The sequence below is a fragment of the Exophiala dermatitidis genome (genome assembly GCF_000230625.1).
Source record: "Exophiala dermatitidis NIH/UT8656 unplaced genomic scaffold supercont1.4, whole genome shotgun sequence".
Lineage (NCBI taxonomy): Eukaryota > Fungi > Ascomycota > Eurotiomycetes > Chaetothyriales > Herpotrichiellaceae > Exophiala > Exophiala dermatitidis.
The window spans coordinates 2,681,926-2,698,721 of NW_008751649.1; the positions used below are offsets into that span (position 1 = coordinate 2,681,926).

The 16,796-nt window shown below is 53.4% G+C and overlaps 6 protein-coding genes across 6 annotated transcripts; 4 read left to right on the top strand and 2 right to left on the bottom strand.

Annotated features, from left to right (window-relative positions):
* Positions 1–213: 213 nt before the first annotated feature.
* On the top strand, positions 214–3,364 carry HMPREF1120_05281 (uncharacterized protein). Its single transcript, XM_009159448.1, has 3 exons — positions 214–826; positions 898–2,853; positions 2,914–3,364. The coding sequence occupies exons 2-3, from the start codon at positions 1,310–1,312 to the stop codon at positions 3,095–3,097; spliced, it is 1,728 nt and encodes a 575-aa protein (XP_009157696.1). The 5' UTR covers positions 214–826; positions 898–1,309; the 3' UTR covers positions 3,098–3,364.
* An 82-nt stretch (positions 3,365–3,446) lies between these two features.
* On the top strand, positions 3,447–8,073 carry HMPREF1120_05282 (uncharacterized protein). The gene is made up of 2 exons (XM_009159449.1): positions 3,447–4,743; positions 4,796–8,073. The coding sequence occupies exons 1-2, from the start codon at positions 4,165–4,167 to the stop codon at positions 7,034–7,036; spliced, it is 2,820 nt and encodes a 939-aa protein (XP_009157697.1). The 5' UTR covers positions 3,447–4,164; the 3' UTR covers positions 7,037–8,073.
* HMPREF1120_05283 (stress-induced-phosphoprotein 1) lies at positions 7,494–10,011 on the bottom strand. Its single transcript, XM_009159450.1, has 3 exons — positions 9,714–10,011; positions 8,118–9,655; positions 7,494–8,012 (listed from the first exon to the last, which is right to left on the bottom strand). Exons 1-3 carry the CDS (start codon positions 9,776–9,778, stop codon positions 7,864–7,866), a joined length of 1,752 nt encoding a protein of 583 aa, XP_009157698.1. The 5' UTR covers positions 9,779–10,011; the 3' UTR covers positions 7,494–7,863.
* A 214-nt stretch (positions 10,012–10,225) lies between these two features.
* HMPREF1120_05284 (DNA-directed RNA polymerase III subunit C34) lies at positions 10,226–12,610 on the top strand. Its single transcript, XM_009159451.1, has 2 exons — positions 10,226–10,927; positions 10,989–12,610. Exons 1-2 carry the CDS (start codon positions 10,644–10,646, stop codon positions 12,064–12,066), a joined length of 1,362 nt encoding a protein of 453 aa, XP_009157699.1. The 5' UTR covers positions 10,226–10,643; the 3' UTR covers positions 12,067–12,610.
* On the bottom strand, positions 11,902–14,488 carry HMPREF1120_05285 (histone deacetylase HOS2). Its single transcript, XM_009159452.1, has one exon. It carries the CDS (start codon positions 14,211–14,213, stop codon positions 12,705–12,707), a length of 1,509 nt encoding a protein of 502 aa, XP_009157700.1. The 5' UTR covers positions 14,214–14,488; the 3' UTR covers positions 11,902–12,704.
* Positions 14,489–14,644: 156 nt separating this feature from the next.
* Positions 14,645–16,418, top strand: HMPREF1120_05286 (uncharacterized protein). Its single transcript, XM_009159453.1, has one exon. The coding sequence runs from the start codon at positions 14,986–14,988 to the stop codon at positions 16,333–16,335; it is 1,350 nt and encodes a 449-aa protein (XP_009157701.1). The 5' UTR covers positions 14,645–14,985; the 3' UTR covers positions 16,336–16,418.
* Positions 16,419–16,796: the final 378 nt, after the last annotated feature.

Below are 16,796 nucleotides of genomic sequence, written 5' to 3' on the forward strand. Positions count from 1 at the left end.
GGAGCGCAGTGGCAGCACTACTGGGTGGTGCCTACAGCAGGTGCAGGTACTAGTTGGACATGTCAGGCAGGGCAGAGGACCGCCTCGGACCCCCTGAGACCCCTACCGCTGCGAGCCCGAAGTTTAATATGCCACTTGCGAGCGGCAACCTCGCACTCCCCGATGCCAATGCTCGTAATACTGAATGTTTCCTATCCACATGTTCCACCCATTCAGGCCACCACGGGCTTGGAGCCCTGTGTCTCTCGTCAAGGACCCCTCCATGCCACCGGCGATTTGCTGCTGGTCGGCCTCATCGAGTCCAAACATGACACTGCACCGAACAGCCTACAACTACACTAGAACGCCCCATCCTGGCCCTGGTCGTTGTCAGAAACCCGGGCTGCCATCCCGTCGCTTGACCATTTCCGCTTCTCTAACCAGGCTCAACAATTGCATGATTCTGCCTGACCAATCATGCAGCCAGCGTCCATTTGCTCTGATATGAGCCGCAGAGTATCAAAAGGGCAGGATGTAGACACATGAGGGAATGTACCATGTCCTTGCCCGCTGTCAAAATATTGGTGGCCCTTCTTGAGCCACATTGTTCTCCTGTCGCATTCCGATTCCGACGAACAGGCCTCATGTGCTTGCACATCTAGAAGATATCATCTAATCCAGGGCTGCACACTCGAGCCCCTTCATATAACATCATCTGCAGCCGAAGCTTACCTTACAGAGGACATCCTCGAGCTACTAGGAGTTGGTAGCAGCGTTCAACTTATGTGAATCTGGATGCTGTCAACTCCTCCGAAGTGGGACAGTTTGGGTGGATCCTGGTCAGAGAGTATGGAATCCCAGACCCAAAAATTATTGTTGCTCAGTCTACCAGATAAGTTGTGCTAAAGAGATGTGCAGAAACTGTCAGGATACTTAGGTGGTGACCGAAGACCTTTCGAGTCGAACCACGACGACGAGACGAATTCCTCTCGACATCCGACCCCTCAGACGATATTGACCGAGAAATTCAAGAGAGGGAGAACCTACAACGTCAAAATCAGGAGAAAGGAAAATAATAGCTGAAGGATCACCGTGTTTGGCCGTCACCAAGGACAGAGGACCTGTTGAAGCTCGATAGGACCTACTGAGCCTTCATGAATTCCCAGTGTCGGTGAACATACCTGTAAATCGTTGCATACAGGTTTTATTGCAGCAAGGGCAAGCAAATATCTGAAGGTTGTCGACGGGTGCCACATACACAGATACGCAGGCTGGCGTAAATTCAGACTTAACAGGAGGTCTTCCTCCTTCACGAGAGCCGCACAGCTCAATGATGTCTGCAAATGAGCGGCGGCTCATGGGCCCGCCGGAAACGCCCAACAGGCTCATGGAACAATCCCCAGGTCTGTTCCCGAGCCTGCAACTCTCTCCAGATGTATACGCACATCAGTTCTCCGGTCCAGCTACTGCCCCGGCCTACACTGATCAAAGGCTGTTTTGGGATCCTTCAAGCGTCGGTTTCCAGGAGCAATCTTTCCACCAGCAATATCAAGATCCTTTTCAGTACAGCCCTTCAGCTCTGAGCTCTTCGTTCGCCTCATCGTCAACTGTGGTCCCGAGTTTCTCTCCGCAAGCCAGTGTCCCACAAGAGCAGGTCTATGATTTACCGTTCATGCCGCCTTCCATGAATTACTCATACACCAACGGCCCGATGTACCCGGCTTGTTTCACAACTTCACCGCGAATGCCTCCACCACATGCTGAGAACCCGAGCATGTTCCTCAGCTCGCCAGCTCGCCGGTTCGGCACTGCTGATCAATACGCTTACCGGTATCAGCAGCACAATCTCACTTCGGATAGACCGGCCTACGCCCATCAGATTGAAGAATCGAGGCGAGAACAAGAGACCAAGCGGCAGAGAATGGGTGATGCGATTCAGCCGTCTATCACTCGATCTGTAAAGGAGGCTTTGAAAAGACCTCTTTCGCCTAGAAAAGATAGCAGGCCAGGCCTCAGAAGGAGCGCAACGCATACAGGGGTTCGAGGTGAACGGAGCCTGAAACCCCCATTGCAGGTTGTCACCCCAAGCCGAAATCCCGCAGCATCGGTGGACCAGAGTAGCCAACATCGACCCGGTCGCTCCTCCCCGCTCAAGACCGTCGTTGACCCCATATCAAGGTCTCTCAGCATGAGTCGTAACTCGAATGGTACCCGTGGCTCATTATCCTTGGCAATTGATGAAGATGGTGTTGCAAAAATGGTTCTTACAGACCAGCCCCAGGGCGGGAACCCTGGTAGCGAGGCAGGAAATGTTGACAATATGGACCTCCGTGCACTCCATACTCAGGTCAACTCTTTCGGCTTTCCCGATAATGGAGATCCTTCTCAGCAAGCTTATGGCTTACAGAGGTCGTATAGTCATTCGAAGACGAGCTCGCGCTCTACGAATGCTTCTGTTAATTCTGTCATGCAGCAATCTAACGATCCCTCCACATCCAACCTCCAGAATACCAAGGGCGTGGAAGGCCCTCAGGGTGCGCGCCGAAAGCGACCGCTCTTTGGATTGGGCGTCGAATCGGACAGTGGAACAGAAAACGACCTTCTTGGAAATGCACAGCTTGCACTACGAGCCATCATCGAGGACCGAGATCGTTCTGGCTTCACACAAAGGGACAGCTCTAATATCGGATATCTTCAATCGTCCCCACCGATGCAGCAAACCCAATATGCTATGTATAACGCTTCTCCCACCACTCTCACCGACCCGGATCTTGCTACCCCAAGTACCGACAGGGACAGCCTGGCCAGTAACCAGAGCATGCGATGCGTATGTAATTCTTCTGTGTTGGACGGGTCGGTTCCCTTGATTCAATGGTACGTCTTCATTTGCCGGCCGTCCTCTGCCAAACCCCTGTGCTGATTTCTTATATCCAGCGATTCATGCTGCAAATGGCTGCATAGCAGTTGTGTAGGCATCGACGCCAGGCGCATACTGGATTCGTACATGTGCGTATATTGCGTGCAGACGCCCAAGCGCCCAGTCCATCCGTCGCTCCGCCCTTCTGCGCTTCCCACGACTGCCAGCCCGTTGGCGCACAAGTCTAAACGGCACAGATGACCTAGATGACCGTCATTGGAGGCGGTGTGTGTCAGGTATCCGTCGGCTTTATCGACTTATCTTCTCTCGAGCGATTCTAGCGATTTATGTACACGTATAATGTTTCCATCTCCCGGCTAGGCACCGGGAGCCTTCACGGCCTCTGACAAAAGCTATGCTCATGCCGTTACACTGAATAAAATATGGCCAGTGATCTATGAACCTCCTGTGACGGTAGTAGACGATAACTTTATTCTGGCAAGAACGGTAGAGCAAACCCTCCTCCAGATTGCGATCAAGCTTTTCCAATGGTGGGCATCTCATTGCGGACGAGGCCGGCGTGAAATATACACGACCGCCACAGCATAATAGGTCCATCACTGGCTTTGGGCAGCAGCACCTGCGTGGGATAGGCCTCGAAGGATGGAACTGTCGTCGGCCTTTGCATGTATGGTTGTTGCGAGTCTGTACAATAATGTCCTTGTCTACGGGCGGTGTCCACAGTCATCCGCTCCAAGGAATGCTGGGGCACGCTCCACCCCCAAGGCCCAAGAACATTGGTCATGAAAGATCCTAGCCCGGCAGACTCTCCCAATAAATACGAGGTTGGCGTTCTGGGCTGATGCCAGTCAGGCTAAGAATTCGGGCGTCCTCCAATGCCTTTGCAACCACAGGCAACCCTTCGCAGGGACCGTCTCATACCTCAACTGGCCGGATCCCGAGCTCGACCGCTGGCACCTACTAGATTCAGCCAAGGCATCACATTCGAACCATAAAACGGCTCATGTGGTCGCTATGATTGTCTTCTGAGCTGACCACATGGCCTTCTTGTGCTCACCGCTGTGTACAGAGAATAATATCTGACCTCCCGCTGTTGGCTGTGCTGTGAACAGGCTGTGTCAACTTCAGCGGCGGGACCAAACGCGAGCCGGTGGGAGCCTTCCCAACAGCACAGTGGCACCCTATACGACTCAATATTCTCTCCAGAAACTGTCCACTCCCACGGAGGCCTTATCTCTCGTTCCTTTATTTCCCCTGGACCATTCTTCACGAACTTGTCAGAATCTCGTTCTTGGTCGGTTGCTGCAATGGCGACCGCAACCGTGACGGAGCTCCTCACAAAGACAGTCAGCGCAACAGCAGCCTCCAGCACCGGCACCATCCGGGCAACTCCTCAAGGGGGCATCTTCGAGCATGTTAACCCAACTCATTATGATACCAAAAATCCCATAATTCTATTCATCATCCAAGCAAGCATTGTCATCATCCTCACTCGAATCATTCACTTCCCTTTGGCGTATCTCCGACAGCCGCGAGTTATTGCAGAAGTCATCACTGGCATCATACTAGGACCCTCCATCATGGGCAGGATCCCAGGATTCACGAAGCATATCTTTCCTACAGCCTCGATGCCTGCATTCTCCCTTGCTGCCAATATCGGATTGGTTTTGTTTTTGTTTCTGGTTGGACTGGAGGTAGACCTGCGCTTCCTTCTGAGGAATTGGCGCGTTGCATTGAGCGTTGGAGCTGCTGGCATGGCTCTACCTTTCGGACTGGGCGCCGCAATCGCCTATGGCCTGTACCATGAGTTTCGAGAGGAAGCAGACATGGCTCCCATCAGTTTCGGTATCTATGTGCTTTTCATCGGCGTGGCCATGGCAATCACGGTGAGTGAATTAACCACACCTTCATCCTGCCTTATTTCTCTGATCAACATAGGCATTCCCGGTTCTCTGTCGTATTTTAACGTCCCTAAAATTGCTGGGCACTCCTGTTGGTGTCATCGTACTTTCAGCCGGTGTTGGTAACGACGTCACCGGCTGGATCTTACTTGCACTGTGCGTTGCTCTCGTCAACTCCGGTGCTGGCCTCACTGCGTTGTGGATCCTGCTCGTTGCTTTCGGATACACCCTCTTTTTGGTCTTTGCAGTTAGGCCTTGTTTTATATACATCATTCGAAAATCGGGAAGTCTTGCCAACGGGCCTACCCAATCCGTTGTTGCCCTGACGGTACTGCTCGTCCTGGCCTCCGCGTTCTTCACCGGGATCATTGGCATCCATCCGATTTTTGGAGCCTTCATGATTGGCCTCATGGCACCACACGAAGGTGGCTTTGCGGTCAAACTTACAGAGAAAATTGAAGATCTTGTCAGCGTCCTGTTCCTCCCCCTGTATTTTGCGCTATCGGGTCTCAGCACAAACTTGGGCCTTCTGGATACAGGAATCACCTGGGCATACGTGGTGGGAGTCTGCGCGGTCGCCTTCTTCGGCAAAATCGCTGGTGGAACCATAGCATCGAGGTTGAACGGCCTTGTCTGGCGAGAATCGTTGACGATTGGCTGCCTGATGTCGTGCAAAGGACTAGTTGAGTTGATCGTGTTAAACATTGGATTACAAGCCAAGATTTTGACGACGCGGACATTCACCATTTTCGTCGTCATGGCACTCATTACTACCTTTGCTACTACACCGTTGACAACCTGGCTGTATCCACCATGGTATCAACAGAAACTGGAGCTTTGGAAGCAGGGCAAGATCGACTGGGACGGGAACCCTCTCCCTCACAGTGGCGAGGCGGACGAAAACAGCGATGCGGACATGCTGGTTGAGGCCAATGTTGCGAAAAGAGTGCTCGTCTATCTCCGCTTGGACGGCCTGCCCAGTTTATTCACCATGGTGTCGCTTTTCGCGCACAAGCCAGAGGAAGTTACTAGTCTTTCCCAACCAGCGGCAGCCGCCAACGAGGCCCAGTCGAGGGAAAGGGAGGTCATGGCAAACAGGCAGGCCTTGAGCTCGGTGCTCACGCTTCGACGGCCTCTTCAAGTCCATGCCATGCGCCTCATGGAGCTGACGGAGCGAGGGTCTAGCGTGATGCGTGTCGCCGAGATTGAGGACTTTGCCAGTCGCGATCCCGTCATCAACGCCTTCGGTTCATTTGGCCGGTCCAAAGATATCGCTGTCGCAGGCCAAATTGCAGTCGTGCCGGAACACTCGTTCTCCAGCACGCTTTTGACTCGTGCACAAGACCTAAGGTCCGATCTGGTCGTCATCCCGTGGTCCGAGACCGGCTCCATGTCGGAATATGCCAGCATCTTCGATGACAAATTGGAAGATCCCCTCGCGAACAGAGAGTTTGGATCAATGGTGGCTGAGGTGTTCAAGAGAGGGCGGCGAACGTGTCATGTGGCCGTGTTCATCGACCACAGCATCCTCGGCGGACCGGGTGCCGCGCGAGCAGAGTCACCTCTGCAGGAGCGTCAATCACCACTCCAACTCAGCCGGACCATGACTGGCAAGAGCACAGTCGAGCACATCAACTCGACTGTGCAGTTCAAGCTTCCGGACAGTGGCAGATACCGACTTATTGTGGTATACCAGGGTAGCAATGACGACTTGTTCGCCGTGCGTCTTGGTCTACAATTCGCCAAGAACGACCTGGTCGACTTGCAAATCCTCGATGCGCGGACAGCTCTAGATAATGATGACTACGACGAGATGATTGATGATGAGTCGCCCAAAGACGCAGAGGCAGGTCTTCACGGAGCCAGAAGGCATACTGACCAGGAATTCCAACTTCTTCGAACTCGTATCCCTGACGCTGTACAGCCTCGAGTTTCCTTTACCGATCTGGAACCAGCCGGCCATCAGAGTGTGTTTGGATTAAGTGTCAGGGCCGTGCTCGAGGCCATTGCGCAACCCAGTGCCGCCGAGACTATTGTCATGGTCGGTCGTCGGACTTATTCCCATGCCTTGGACAGGATCCCGTCCAGCTCGGGGGCCGGTAAGGCTGCTGCTGTTGGAGGAGGAAGTCGCGACGACGAATTCCGTGGTGTCTTGGGTCCATTGGCCACAACTCTCGTCAAGGCAATGCATGAGAGACAGTCAAATGCCGGCTTGTTGGTCGTCCAGGCTCGTCGTGACCCTGGTGCCAACGTTGCTGGCCAGCCTGCTGCAGCCTAATCCGGTGGGAAGGAATTGACATGATCGACGAAAACGAGTGCACGTTGGCCAATGATCGCCTTTAGCAAATAATACCTCGGGACGACCCTCCACGTTGTACAGGGTCGAGCAGACCTGCTGGGCTTTTTGGTTTCGACTCCAGTCTCCAAGGTGAATGGAGCGGAATCAAAAAGCATAGCCAATTTGGACGGTAACGGTACTGTCAATTCCTCGATATGGGACTATGCACAACCGGCGCCGTGCAAGGTTGCAGTACTACTGAGGACCTTTGATGGCGTCGGCACGGGCCTGAGGGCTGGGGAGCAGGTTGAGGCAAAGTTGTTCATTTATACACGCGGCGGCACAACACCACGTGGGATGAATGCATATACGCAAGGAACCATTTTCAGTCCTAGGGTTTGAATTTTTTGCTTTGGAAGCAAGTCGTTTAATAGGGGCATTTACTCAGGACGTAAAGCGAAGCGGAATCACTAGGATTTTATATCGTGGTGTGTATCTGCACGAAGATTGGCGTCGTCTCGTGTCTTAGGATCAATCAGTAGGACAAGTACATGCATGCATGGTTTCATCGGCTCGACCAGGCGATTGATTAATAAGTCACCTTTGTTTCGAACTACAAATGACCAGATTATGGTAGACGCATCGTTGCGGCAACACGCTCAGATCAGAAAAAGGAAGGAAAGGGAAGTAACCTTTGCAGAGACGCAGGAGGATCAAGGTTTATTAGATGATTCTTTCTCTCTCGGGATTGAAATTCAGTCAACAACATTGAGCAGACTTTTGGCGAGCGGAGGCGAGCCCAGACCTATGGAAAGCTCCTCTCTGCTCTACCGGCCAAGGCGGATGACGCCGGCGGCGATGAGTTTCTGGATCTTGCTCCGGATGCCCGAGTTCTTCATATGCTCGTTGAGCGCGGCGGGGTCGTTCTTGGCCTGCTGGAGGATGGATTGCATGACCGGGTCGGAAAGGATTTGCACTGTAGGGAGAAAAGGTTAGTAAGGAGTTACAAAACAACAACAACAACAATGGGGTTCGAGCTGAGCTGTAACGCAGACAGGGAGGAGCTGGGGTGTGAACTTACTGATTTCGGGATCCTTTTGGATTCTTGCAGCAGTCTGTTCCTCAGTTTCGCCGGCGCGTGCGGCGTACATGGCCTCGAGGGCCTTTTGCTGCTGCTGCTCAATCTCGCGGGCGTTCTTCCCACCTTCGTCGTGCTCAATGGCCTCCTCGAGGACGTCCAGACACTTGTTGTACTCCTTCATGCCGAACAGAGCCTGGGCTTTACGCAGGTACGCCTTGATGAACTTGGGGTCGCGCTTGATGGCCTCGTCGCAGTCCTGGATGGCGTTGGGGAACTCGAGAAGCTTGATCAGGGCCGCGGCACGGTTGCTGTAGCCACGAGGGTCGTCGGGGGCGCGCTTCGTAAGCTCCGTATAGGCCTCGACGGCACCGGGCCAGTCGGCGTTCTTGAACCGCTCGGCTCCAAGAAGACGGGCCTCTTCTGCTTTTTCGGGATTGACGTACGCGTCTCGTTCCGCCTTGATCTGGGCCTTTTCGGCGGCGCGGAGCTTGGACAGAATCTCTGGCGTGCGGTGCTCCGTTAGCGATCGCTGGTAGTTGTCGATGGCCTGGGGCAGGTCGCCGAGCTTTTCGTACGCCGAGCCAATGCGTCCAAATGCTTTGGCGATGATCTTGAAGTCGGCCAGGATCTGTCGGCCCTCTTCGATGGCCTGGCGGCACGCCTCAATGCAGCCTTGGTAGTCGCCCTTCTCGAATTTGGCGGCTCCGAGGTTGGTCAGGTATGTGATGTCCTTGTGCAGCTCCCATGCCTTGCTGTAGTGCTCAATGGCCTCGTCAAACTGTCGCGTCTTGTAGAAGTCGTTGCCAATCTTCTTCTCCTTCTCGGCCTCCTCTTTGGCCTTCTTCTTTGCGATCGCCTCTTCGTCTTCCGGTTCCGGTTCAGGCTCGGGCTCCGGCTGTTTTTGCTCGGGCTCCTTCTTCTCCTCCTTTGATTCAGGGCGTGCGTCGGTCATGGGCACATCCTCCTCCGCCTCTTTCGGCTGGTCTGCTCCAGATGCAGCCGCCTCCGGCGGCATGCCCATCTGCATGTCCACTCCTAGTAGCACACCCATCACCTGCAAGAATCTTGGGTCTCCAAGAGCCTGGCCCATATCCGAGGGATTCTTGGCTAGCTGTTGCAGTTTGGCCATGAACTGTGGATCTGCGAGGTACGGAGCAGTCTTGGGATTGGCGGCAAGCTTCTGGATGAGTTGGGGGTCGTTGAACATGTTGCCCAGACCCATGTCAGCACCATCCGCGCGGGCTTCTGCCTCAATCGCTCTGTTCACGGCTTCCAGACCTGACTTGGCCTGGGCATTGGATGGGTCGAGCTTCAAGGCCTCCTCGAACGAGTCTTTGGCGCCGACCAGATCACCCAGGCCATGCTGAGCCGCTCCTTTACGTCCCCAGCCTTTTGCCCAGTCGGGCTTGATCTGTGTCGTCTTCTCAGCATCCTCGAGGGCCTTTTGGTAGTCTTTCAGGGAAGCGTATGCGCCGGATCGATTGGAATAGAGGACGTGGTTGTTAGGGTCTAGTTCAATTGCTTGGGAAAACTTCTCGCTGATGGAGTATTAGTTGATGTCCGCGGATTCAACTCGTCAACGGAGAGGTCACTTACAGAGCAGTCTGGAAGTCCTTGGCTGCGAAAGCCTTGTTGCCTTCAGCCTTGAGGGCGTCGGCCATTGTAGGTTCTGCGTTAGTAGAGCTTATGTTTAGGAAGGTCAAAGGACAGAAAAGTCAATACAGCTATGCTCGGAAAACAAGCTATGGATGCAGTGCAATAGTGGAAGCCAATTTAATGTTGTTGTACACAAGCAATTCGCGGGAAAGGCTGCTACGACGGCTATGTACTGTGCTGTTCCATGTCATTCATCCCGGTTTACTAGTTCAGCCTTGAGTATCGTGACTGCGGGCCGCCGAAGCACTGTCTAGAAAATTCGGCGCACGGACCCTCAGCAACATCTGCCCGTGTCCCCGCTGGTCACCGGTTGAGCATAGAGCCATCACATGCAAAAGCGCAGAGCTGCTGACTCAGCAGACGAGGCTGTGTCGCGTCCCGGCAAGGCTGCCATACAACCCGGCAGCCAACCAATAGTGGAACCTGCAATATCCGTGCTGCAACAACAGGGACTCGGAACATGCGGTGTGTATAACCGTTCAAGTTGCAGACATTCTTGAGAAGGCTATTTCCGGATCACGATAGTCATAGAAGTAATACTGGTTTGCGCTGCGCAACACACTTGGAGGCCTTGTCGTGGAAGCCAAACTGCGGTCATTCGGCCCCCACCAATGTCCTCCGCCTACTAAAGTCGCGCCAAAATTTTGGGCGGCGAGTGCAGCGCATTTATTATTTTTGATCACAGGCACTGAAGACTCACTGCTGATCCCCTACAGAATCATTATTCTGCGACTATGCGACGGTGACGATCGATCTCTCTGCCATCAGTCTCTCTCGGTCTCAGCACTTTTCTGCTGAACCATCATGTTCTGCCCCCGACATCCTGATCGGTAGCATCTGATAAACATTCCACATCACAATCTAAACAAAATGGCACCTCCAAAGGTCGCTTCTGCATCCCCCGCGCCGGGGCCGTCGTCGAAAGGGCGAAATCGCCTTGCCGAAGCCCTGTATGCTTGGTGTTGCAAGAACTACGAAGTCGGACATGTCTTTGGTCAAGATGAGCTTCTGTCCGCGGGCATCATCCCCAATGGCGATCTCTCAATGCTCCTGTCTGCGGTCACGCACCTGGTCGACAATGCCCTCTTCAGACTTCACGACAGAACTGGTGGCACCATTGGCTGGGAGCTGGTGGACCAAGAAAAAGCCAAAAAGTAATAAGACACCAACCACTCTGAATCTGTCTGCTCAGTCCTGACTTTTAAATGTCTACAGTTACACGGGCCTTACTCGAGATGAAAAAATAGTGTTATTCATCGTCGATGCCGCTGGAACGGCCGGAGTATGGACCAAAACCATCAAGTTCCGCTCCTCACTCCATGGCAGAGTGCTGGACAGGGTCTACAAGAGTCTGGAAACCAAAGGTCTGATCAAGCCTATGAAGCATGTCAAGAACCCTGGGAGAAAGATGTACATCCTGTCTGGATTGGAGCCATCCGAGGAAGCAAGTGGAGGAGCCTGGTTCTCCGATGGTCGTCTTGACATTGGTTTAGTTGATACCATTTCGAAAGTCATCGAGCATTATGTTTCCACGCAAAGCTGGTCGGTCGTCGAAGAGGAAGACGAAGAGGAGGACCCGCCTTCTCCAGGTCAAAAGCGCAAGGCTGCTGCAGCAGGATTGGATACTAGTGGCGATGATAGAGGCAAAGCCATCAAAACCAACGATGGACAGCACAAGAGCAAGGCTCACAAACAGCCTGCCCCAAAGGTCTATCGGCCATTCGAGGCCGGTCACAGAGGATATCCCACATTGAGAGATATCACCACCCACATTCTCAAGATCAACGTTACACCCACCATCCTGCCTCAGACTGCAATTCAACAGTTGCTGGAGGTCATGGTGTACGACGATCGCTTGTTCAAGATGCACCGTACTCCGGCCGACGACGAAATCGCGGATGACCCCGTCAATAACACTATCACAATGTACCGATGCTTCAAAACCCCCAACGACCTTCTTGAGCGGCATCAGCTTGAAAAGCGCAAAATGAGCAACCACGAGAGCACTCGAAAAGCTGCATATCGACAGCAGGAACTGGAAGATATTGGCCGAGGCGGATCAAGCGAAGTGCCGTGTATGCGCTGTCCGGCCTTCGAAATCTGCGGAGACGGCGGCCCAGTCAATGTTGTTACGTGCAGATACTTCGATCAATGGTATATCAAGATTGCACAGGCAGATAAGGAAGCGGGCGTTAAAATGCAGCCTGCCAAAAGCCAACATCAGGGGGATAATGATCATATGGTCAATGGCAAATCCGCACCCAAGGTCGACATTGACCTGGACCCGTCCTAGGACCTTGGCTCCCATCAAATGCCGGGACTGATCAGAAGTTCCCACGATTGGAGCCCCTTCAATGTATTATGATTTTGCATGGCTACCAGCTCGTCGCTCATGTTTTCGTCTCAGCAGCATAGCCATGGCGTTGCATCAAGTTTTCGTTCGCGCTCAGAAATTCCTCACAGATGGGGATACGACGCTCTTGTTTTCTTCAAAAGGATACCCGACAGCATTTGCAGTTGACCAGCAGCCAAAGAGCTGCGCATGGATCGTATCAAAATAATACGGGCTGCGGCAGGAGATAGCCTGTCGAGAGCGAGTTTAAAACCCAAACAAGCAGTTGGCGACAGCTGTATTAAATTCCCAGGCTGCCATAGACTGGAGGATTGAGATAGGTTACTGCTAGCTTTGCAGAGATGCTAGCAAAACTCGAACAGAGACATCAAGCTAAGTTTGCTTTCAATATCTTCAGCATTATGTACCCGCTGTTGAAAGTAGCGTCCGTTATCGGACATTGCATTGTCTGCCGCCCCGTCCATACAAATGTCCTCATCCTGTGCATACCATACATTCCGTACGCCGTCCCACTGAAAGTAAACTCGTAAAAAATGACACGCCCCTCTGTCTGTCACGGGGATAAAGTGCTCTTTAAGTTAAGACACGATATCGCCGGCCCTGGCGTTACCGCCCGTGAAACCATTCCGCTCCAACTCCCTTCTCCGACTCGCCTTGGCCAACAGGCCACCGGCACCATCTTTTTCCTCTTTGACTTCTTCCTTGTCCATGCGATGAGCCTTCAATTCCTCCTCAACTTCCTCCCTCCAGCCCTGGATATCAGGCGGGATATAGCGCATTTGAACGGACGGGGCTCCACGGATATAGCTCAGCTGCTCGCGGACATGACGAATGATGCGTTCAATGTCAGCTCTAGAATTCATATTTTCCTTCCTCCAACCGCCCAGGTTGGGGAACAGGGTCAAGCCTTCGCGGCGAAAAGCCTCGCGATACGGCAAGTGTTCAGGCAGAGCGGGGTTGAGGTTCTTGTCTGCGCCGATACAAATAGAGGTCTCGTGTGCCCAAGCACGAGCGACGTTACGCGGGGTATACCCGCCGCCGCCGACGACGAGCATGGGGATACGGAAACTTTTGACAAAATCGACGCACCTTCCATGGCCGCGGATGTTGAGGTTGAAACAGCCCAGACGGTCGTGGCCGAGACTATCGGCGCCGCATTGCAGCACAATCGCGGTGGGCTTGTAGATTTTGATCGTGGGCTCGATGACGTTCTGGAACAAGTAAGCATAGCCGTCGTCGTCGATGCCATCGTTCAGCGGCACATTGATCGTATAGTTCTTGCCCGGGTTGTCCGGGTGTAGGGGACCCGTGGAATCCAAGGGACCCGTGCCGGGGAAAAAGACTTCCTTGTCGTATTTGTGAAACGAAACGCACATGACTCGGTCCGTGGACCAGAATGCTTGCTCCACCCCGTCGCCGTGGTGGACGTCAATATCAATGTACAGCACGCGCGGGTGGTAGCGCAGCAGCTGTAGGATGGCCAGCACAATGTCGTTGACGTAGCAGAAGCCCGAGGCCTCGGCCTTTTTCGCGTGATGCAGCCCGCCGCTCCAGTTGATCGCAATGTCGGATTGCTGGTTGACCAGCTTGCGCGCCGCGTCGATCGAGGCGCCCGCGTAGTTGGTGCAGAAGGCATACAGCCCGTCGAAAATCGGACAGTCCTCGCCCACTCCGAAAATCGACGACGTGTACCCCTGCGGCCCGGTCGCGAGCTCCGGGTACATTTCATAGATGTTCTGCGGCGTCGCGACGTTGAGAAACTCGACGTATTCCTCCTTATGGAATTCCGCGATTTCGTCGCGTGTCGCTGCTCGTGAGATATATGTGTCCATCGCCGTGTGCATGCCGTACGACAGAACCAGCGATTTGGTCAGCGTGAGTCGCCACGGTTTCATCGGGTGCGTCTGGCCAAAGTGGTGGTTCTCTACTGCTGGGTTGTGGTGCCATGATACCGTGTACCCTTTGGGCCGGGCGATGCCATTCTCTTCGATTTCCCGCTGGATTTTCTCCGACAGCGTCAAAGTCGGCGCCGCCCCGGCATCTTGTCCAGATGAATATTCTTGCACGACTGAAGTGGCGCGCGCCATGCTGTTATGGTTTTGGAGATTGACGAGATTGGTAGATGCCTGTTCTTCAGTAACATGTAATCGCGCGCCGATACCATGATGCGACCATGGGTTGGATACGTCTCAATAAATCTGCGAGTGAGATCAAGATCAAGACGGAAGCGTAAGAGCCCCAAGGTCGTTGTCCAACGGTGAGAGAAAGAGATCTAGGGTCTAGAAGCGCAATGACGATCGTGAAACAAGAATATCAAAACTGTACAGTACATGAAGGAAGCGCCGTTGGAACCCCAGGAGGCGAGGCGCAAGGCTTTGAACGTGGTAAAAACAGCGATGTGGCTGGCCAGATTCGACGTGGCGTAGAATTGGCGCCACCTTTCCTACACGGGCTTAGCGTTCGGCCGGCCTAGCGATAATCTCGACGTTCAAGTTGAAGTTGGCTTCAACGTTGAGGTCTAACTTGGACTTCAACTTCAGTCTCCGAACGGCAGTCACCATTTCGCCATCGGGGATTTCTAATTCAATTATTTCGCCGCCTTCACTCCAGGCAGTCACTCAACAACTCCATAGCTCCGCTGCCCCTCACTTCACTTTCGCTACATGCTTGGTGGCGAGAAGCGCCTTAGCTGATAACACCGTTGATATCTTCCAGGTCACATATACCTCCCACCCGTGCAAAGGCCTTGTATCTGCCGTCGGGCCAGATCTTTATGTGCAGCTTGACTTGATTTGGGATACGTAAGTTGCACAAGACTGGGAGCGCGACGCGACCATCTTCCGCCCCGTCGCGCTCATCATGGCATCAAACGAGGATTGTGCATCGGTTCTCGAGCAGTTCATTCATGATGCTGCCAATCTGCCGGCCGAGATCAATCACATGATGGAAGAAATCCAGGCCAAAGATAAAGACCTGCAGAAATATCAGTCGGTCATTACTCAGAAAGACAATAATCTGCAAAAGCATATCAAAATGAATGGCGTTCTCGCCCCGCACCCCAAGGAAAACGAGTACACAGATCTGATAAAGAAGAACTACGATCTCTGTATCGACCTTCAGAATCAGAAGGTAACCTTGAGCGAGAGAGCTTGTATGCTGCTTGAACGACAGGTCAAGCGGTTAGACTTGAAAATCAAGGAGTTGCAGAACGATGGTCAGCTGCTTGACGGGCCCCCGCTTCCCAGCGTGTTCAACCGCAAGGCTGAGTCGCAAAAATCCCTTATCGATTCGACATCAAATCTTCCCCTACAAAATGCCTCTGTTAGTGCCCTCAACGCGAACGCCCACCGAGCGAACGCACAAGCTGCCGCCACTCCACAACCGGGACAAACCAGGCAACTCCCACAACTGGCAACAGCTACTGCTCCCACTCAACGAAGCTCTGCCCCTGCCACCCCCGCCTCAGCAGTACAACAGCAACGGGGCCGAGAACGTGAACACTCATTAGGCGCTGATACCAAGCGACGTAAACTTGGAAACCCGCTCGCGGGCACAACTCTACCAGCTCAGCCTTCGAGCCTGCGCCAATCATCCCTGGGCCCCGGTACACCGAAAGCTGGCACTCCCACTGGCACAAGCAGTCGTGCTGGTAGTATTCCTCGAACCACAGGAGCTCAACAAGCTGTGGCTCCCACCAGGAAATCCGGCCTCTCGAAGAAAGTTGTGTCACATCAACAAGTCAACAAGCTCAAACAAAAGGGCTCGACAAAGGCGAGGGTGTCAACCGGACGGAAAAAAGGCCTATCGCCATCTGTACGCGGAGGACGGGGAGGAACGACCGCTTCGGAAGACGCAGATTCCGTTCTGTCCTCTGCAGATGCTTCGGAGACAGATGCCTCGCAGTCCAGAGGAAGGCGGGGTCACAAGAAGCAACCTGTTGATGAGGGCGATGCCGACATGGGCGAAGATGAAGACATGGATGACGAAGAAGGCGAAGATGACAAGCGCTACTGTATCTGCAACCAACGCAGCTACGGAGAAATGGTGGCTTGTGAGAATGACGACTGTCCCTACCAGTGGTTCCATACTGGCTGCTTGAACATGAAGAAGGTGCCTGATGAGGATGAGGATTGGTATTGTCCCACGTGCAGAGAGAAGCCGGAGGTCATCGAAAAGGTGCGCTTGAAGAAGAAAGGTGGTAGGAAGTAGCTCCTATTCTGCTATTTGTGCGAGTATTAAAATAAGGCATGTCTGAGCATTCTTCGACTTGAATGATATATTGCCTATCGCTATTTCACCGCGCCTGTGCCTGTTCTCGAAGCTTAAGAACTCTTCACGAACGGTGCACCCATAGTACTACTCGTTGTTTACGAAGTGTACAACGCTGTAGTAGGAACTCAAATCCGCGCCGGTTGGTCCCATATCCACCACATCAGGAGGATCCAGCTGACAGGCGGAGTTTCCCCAATTCCGGCGATCCCGGTCCAAGCTCGGTTGATATCTGGGATACACCGAACGGAGAGCAGTTTGATTGGCTCTGAAGCTCTTGTGGTTCTACCGCACTGGCAGACGTCCACTCCGGAGAAGGAGTTTCGAGTAATAATAAGGCCTCGGGGTTCGTCAGCGTGCAGCTTTCAGCTGAACCTACCTAGGTAGTCGCTCGAGCCTGG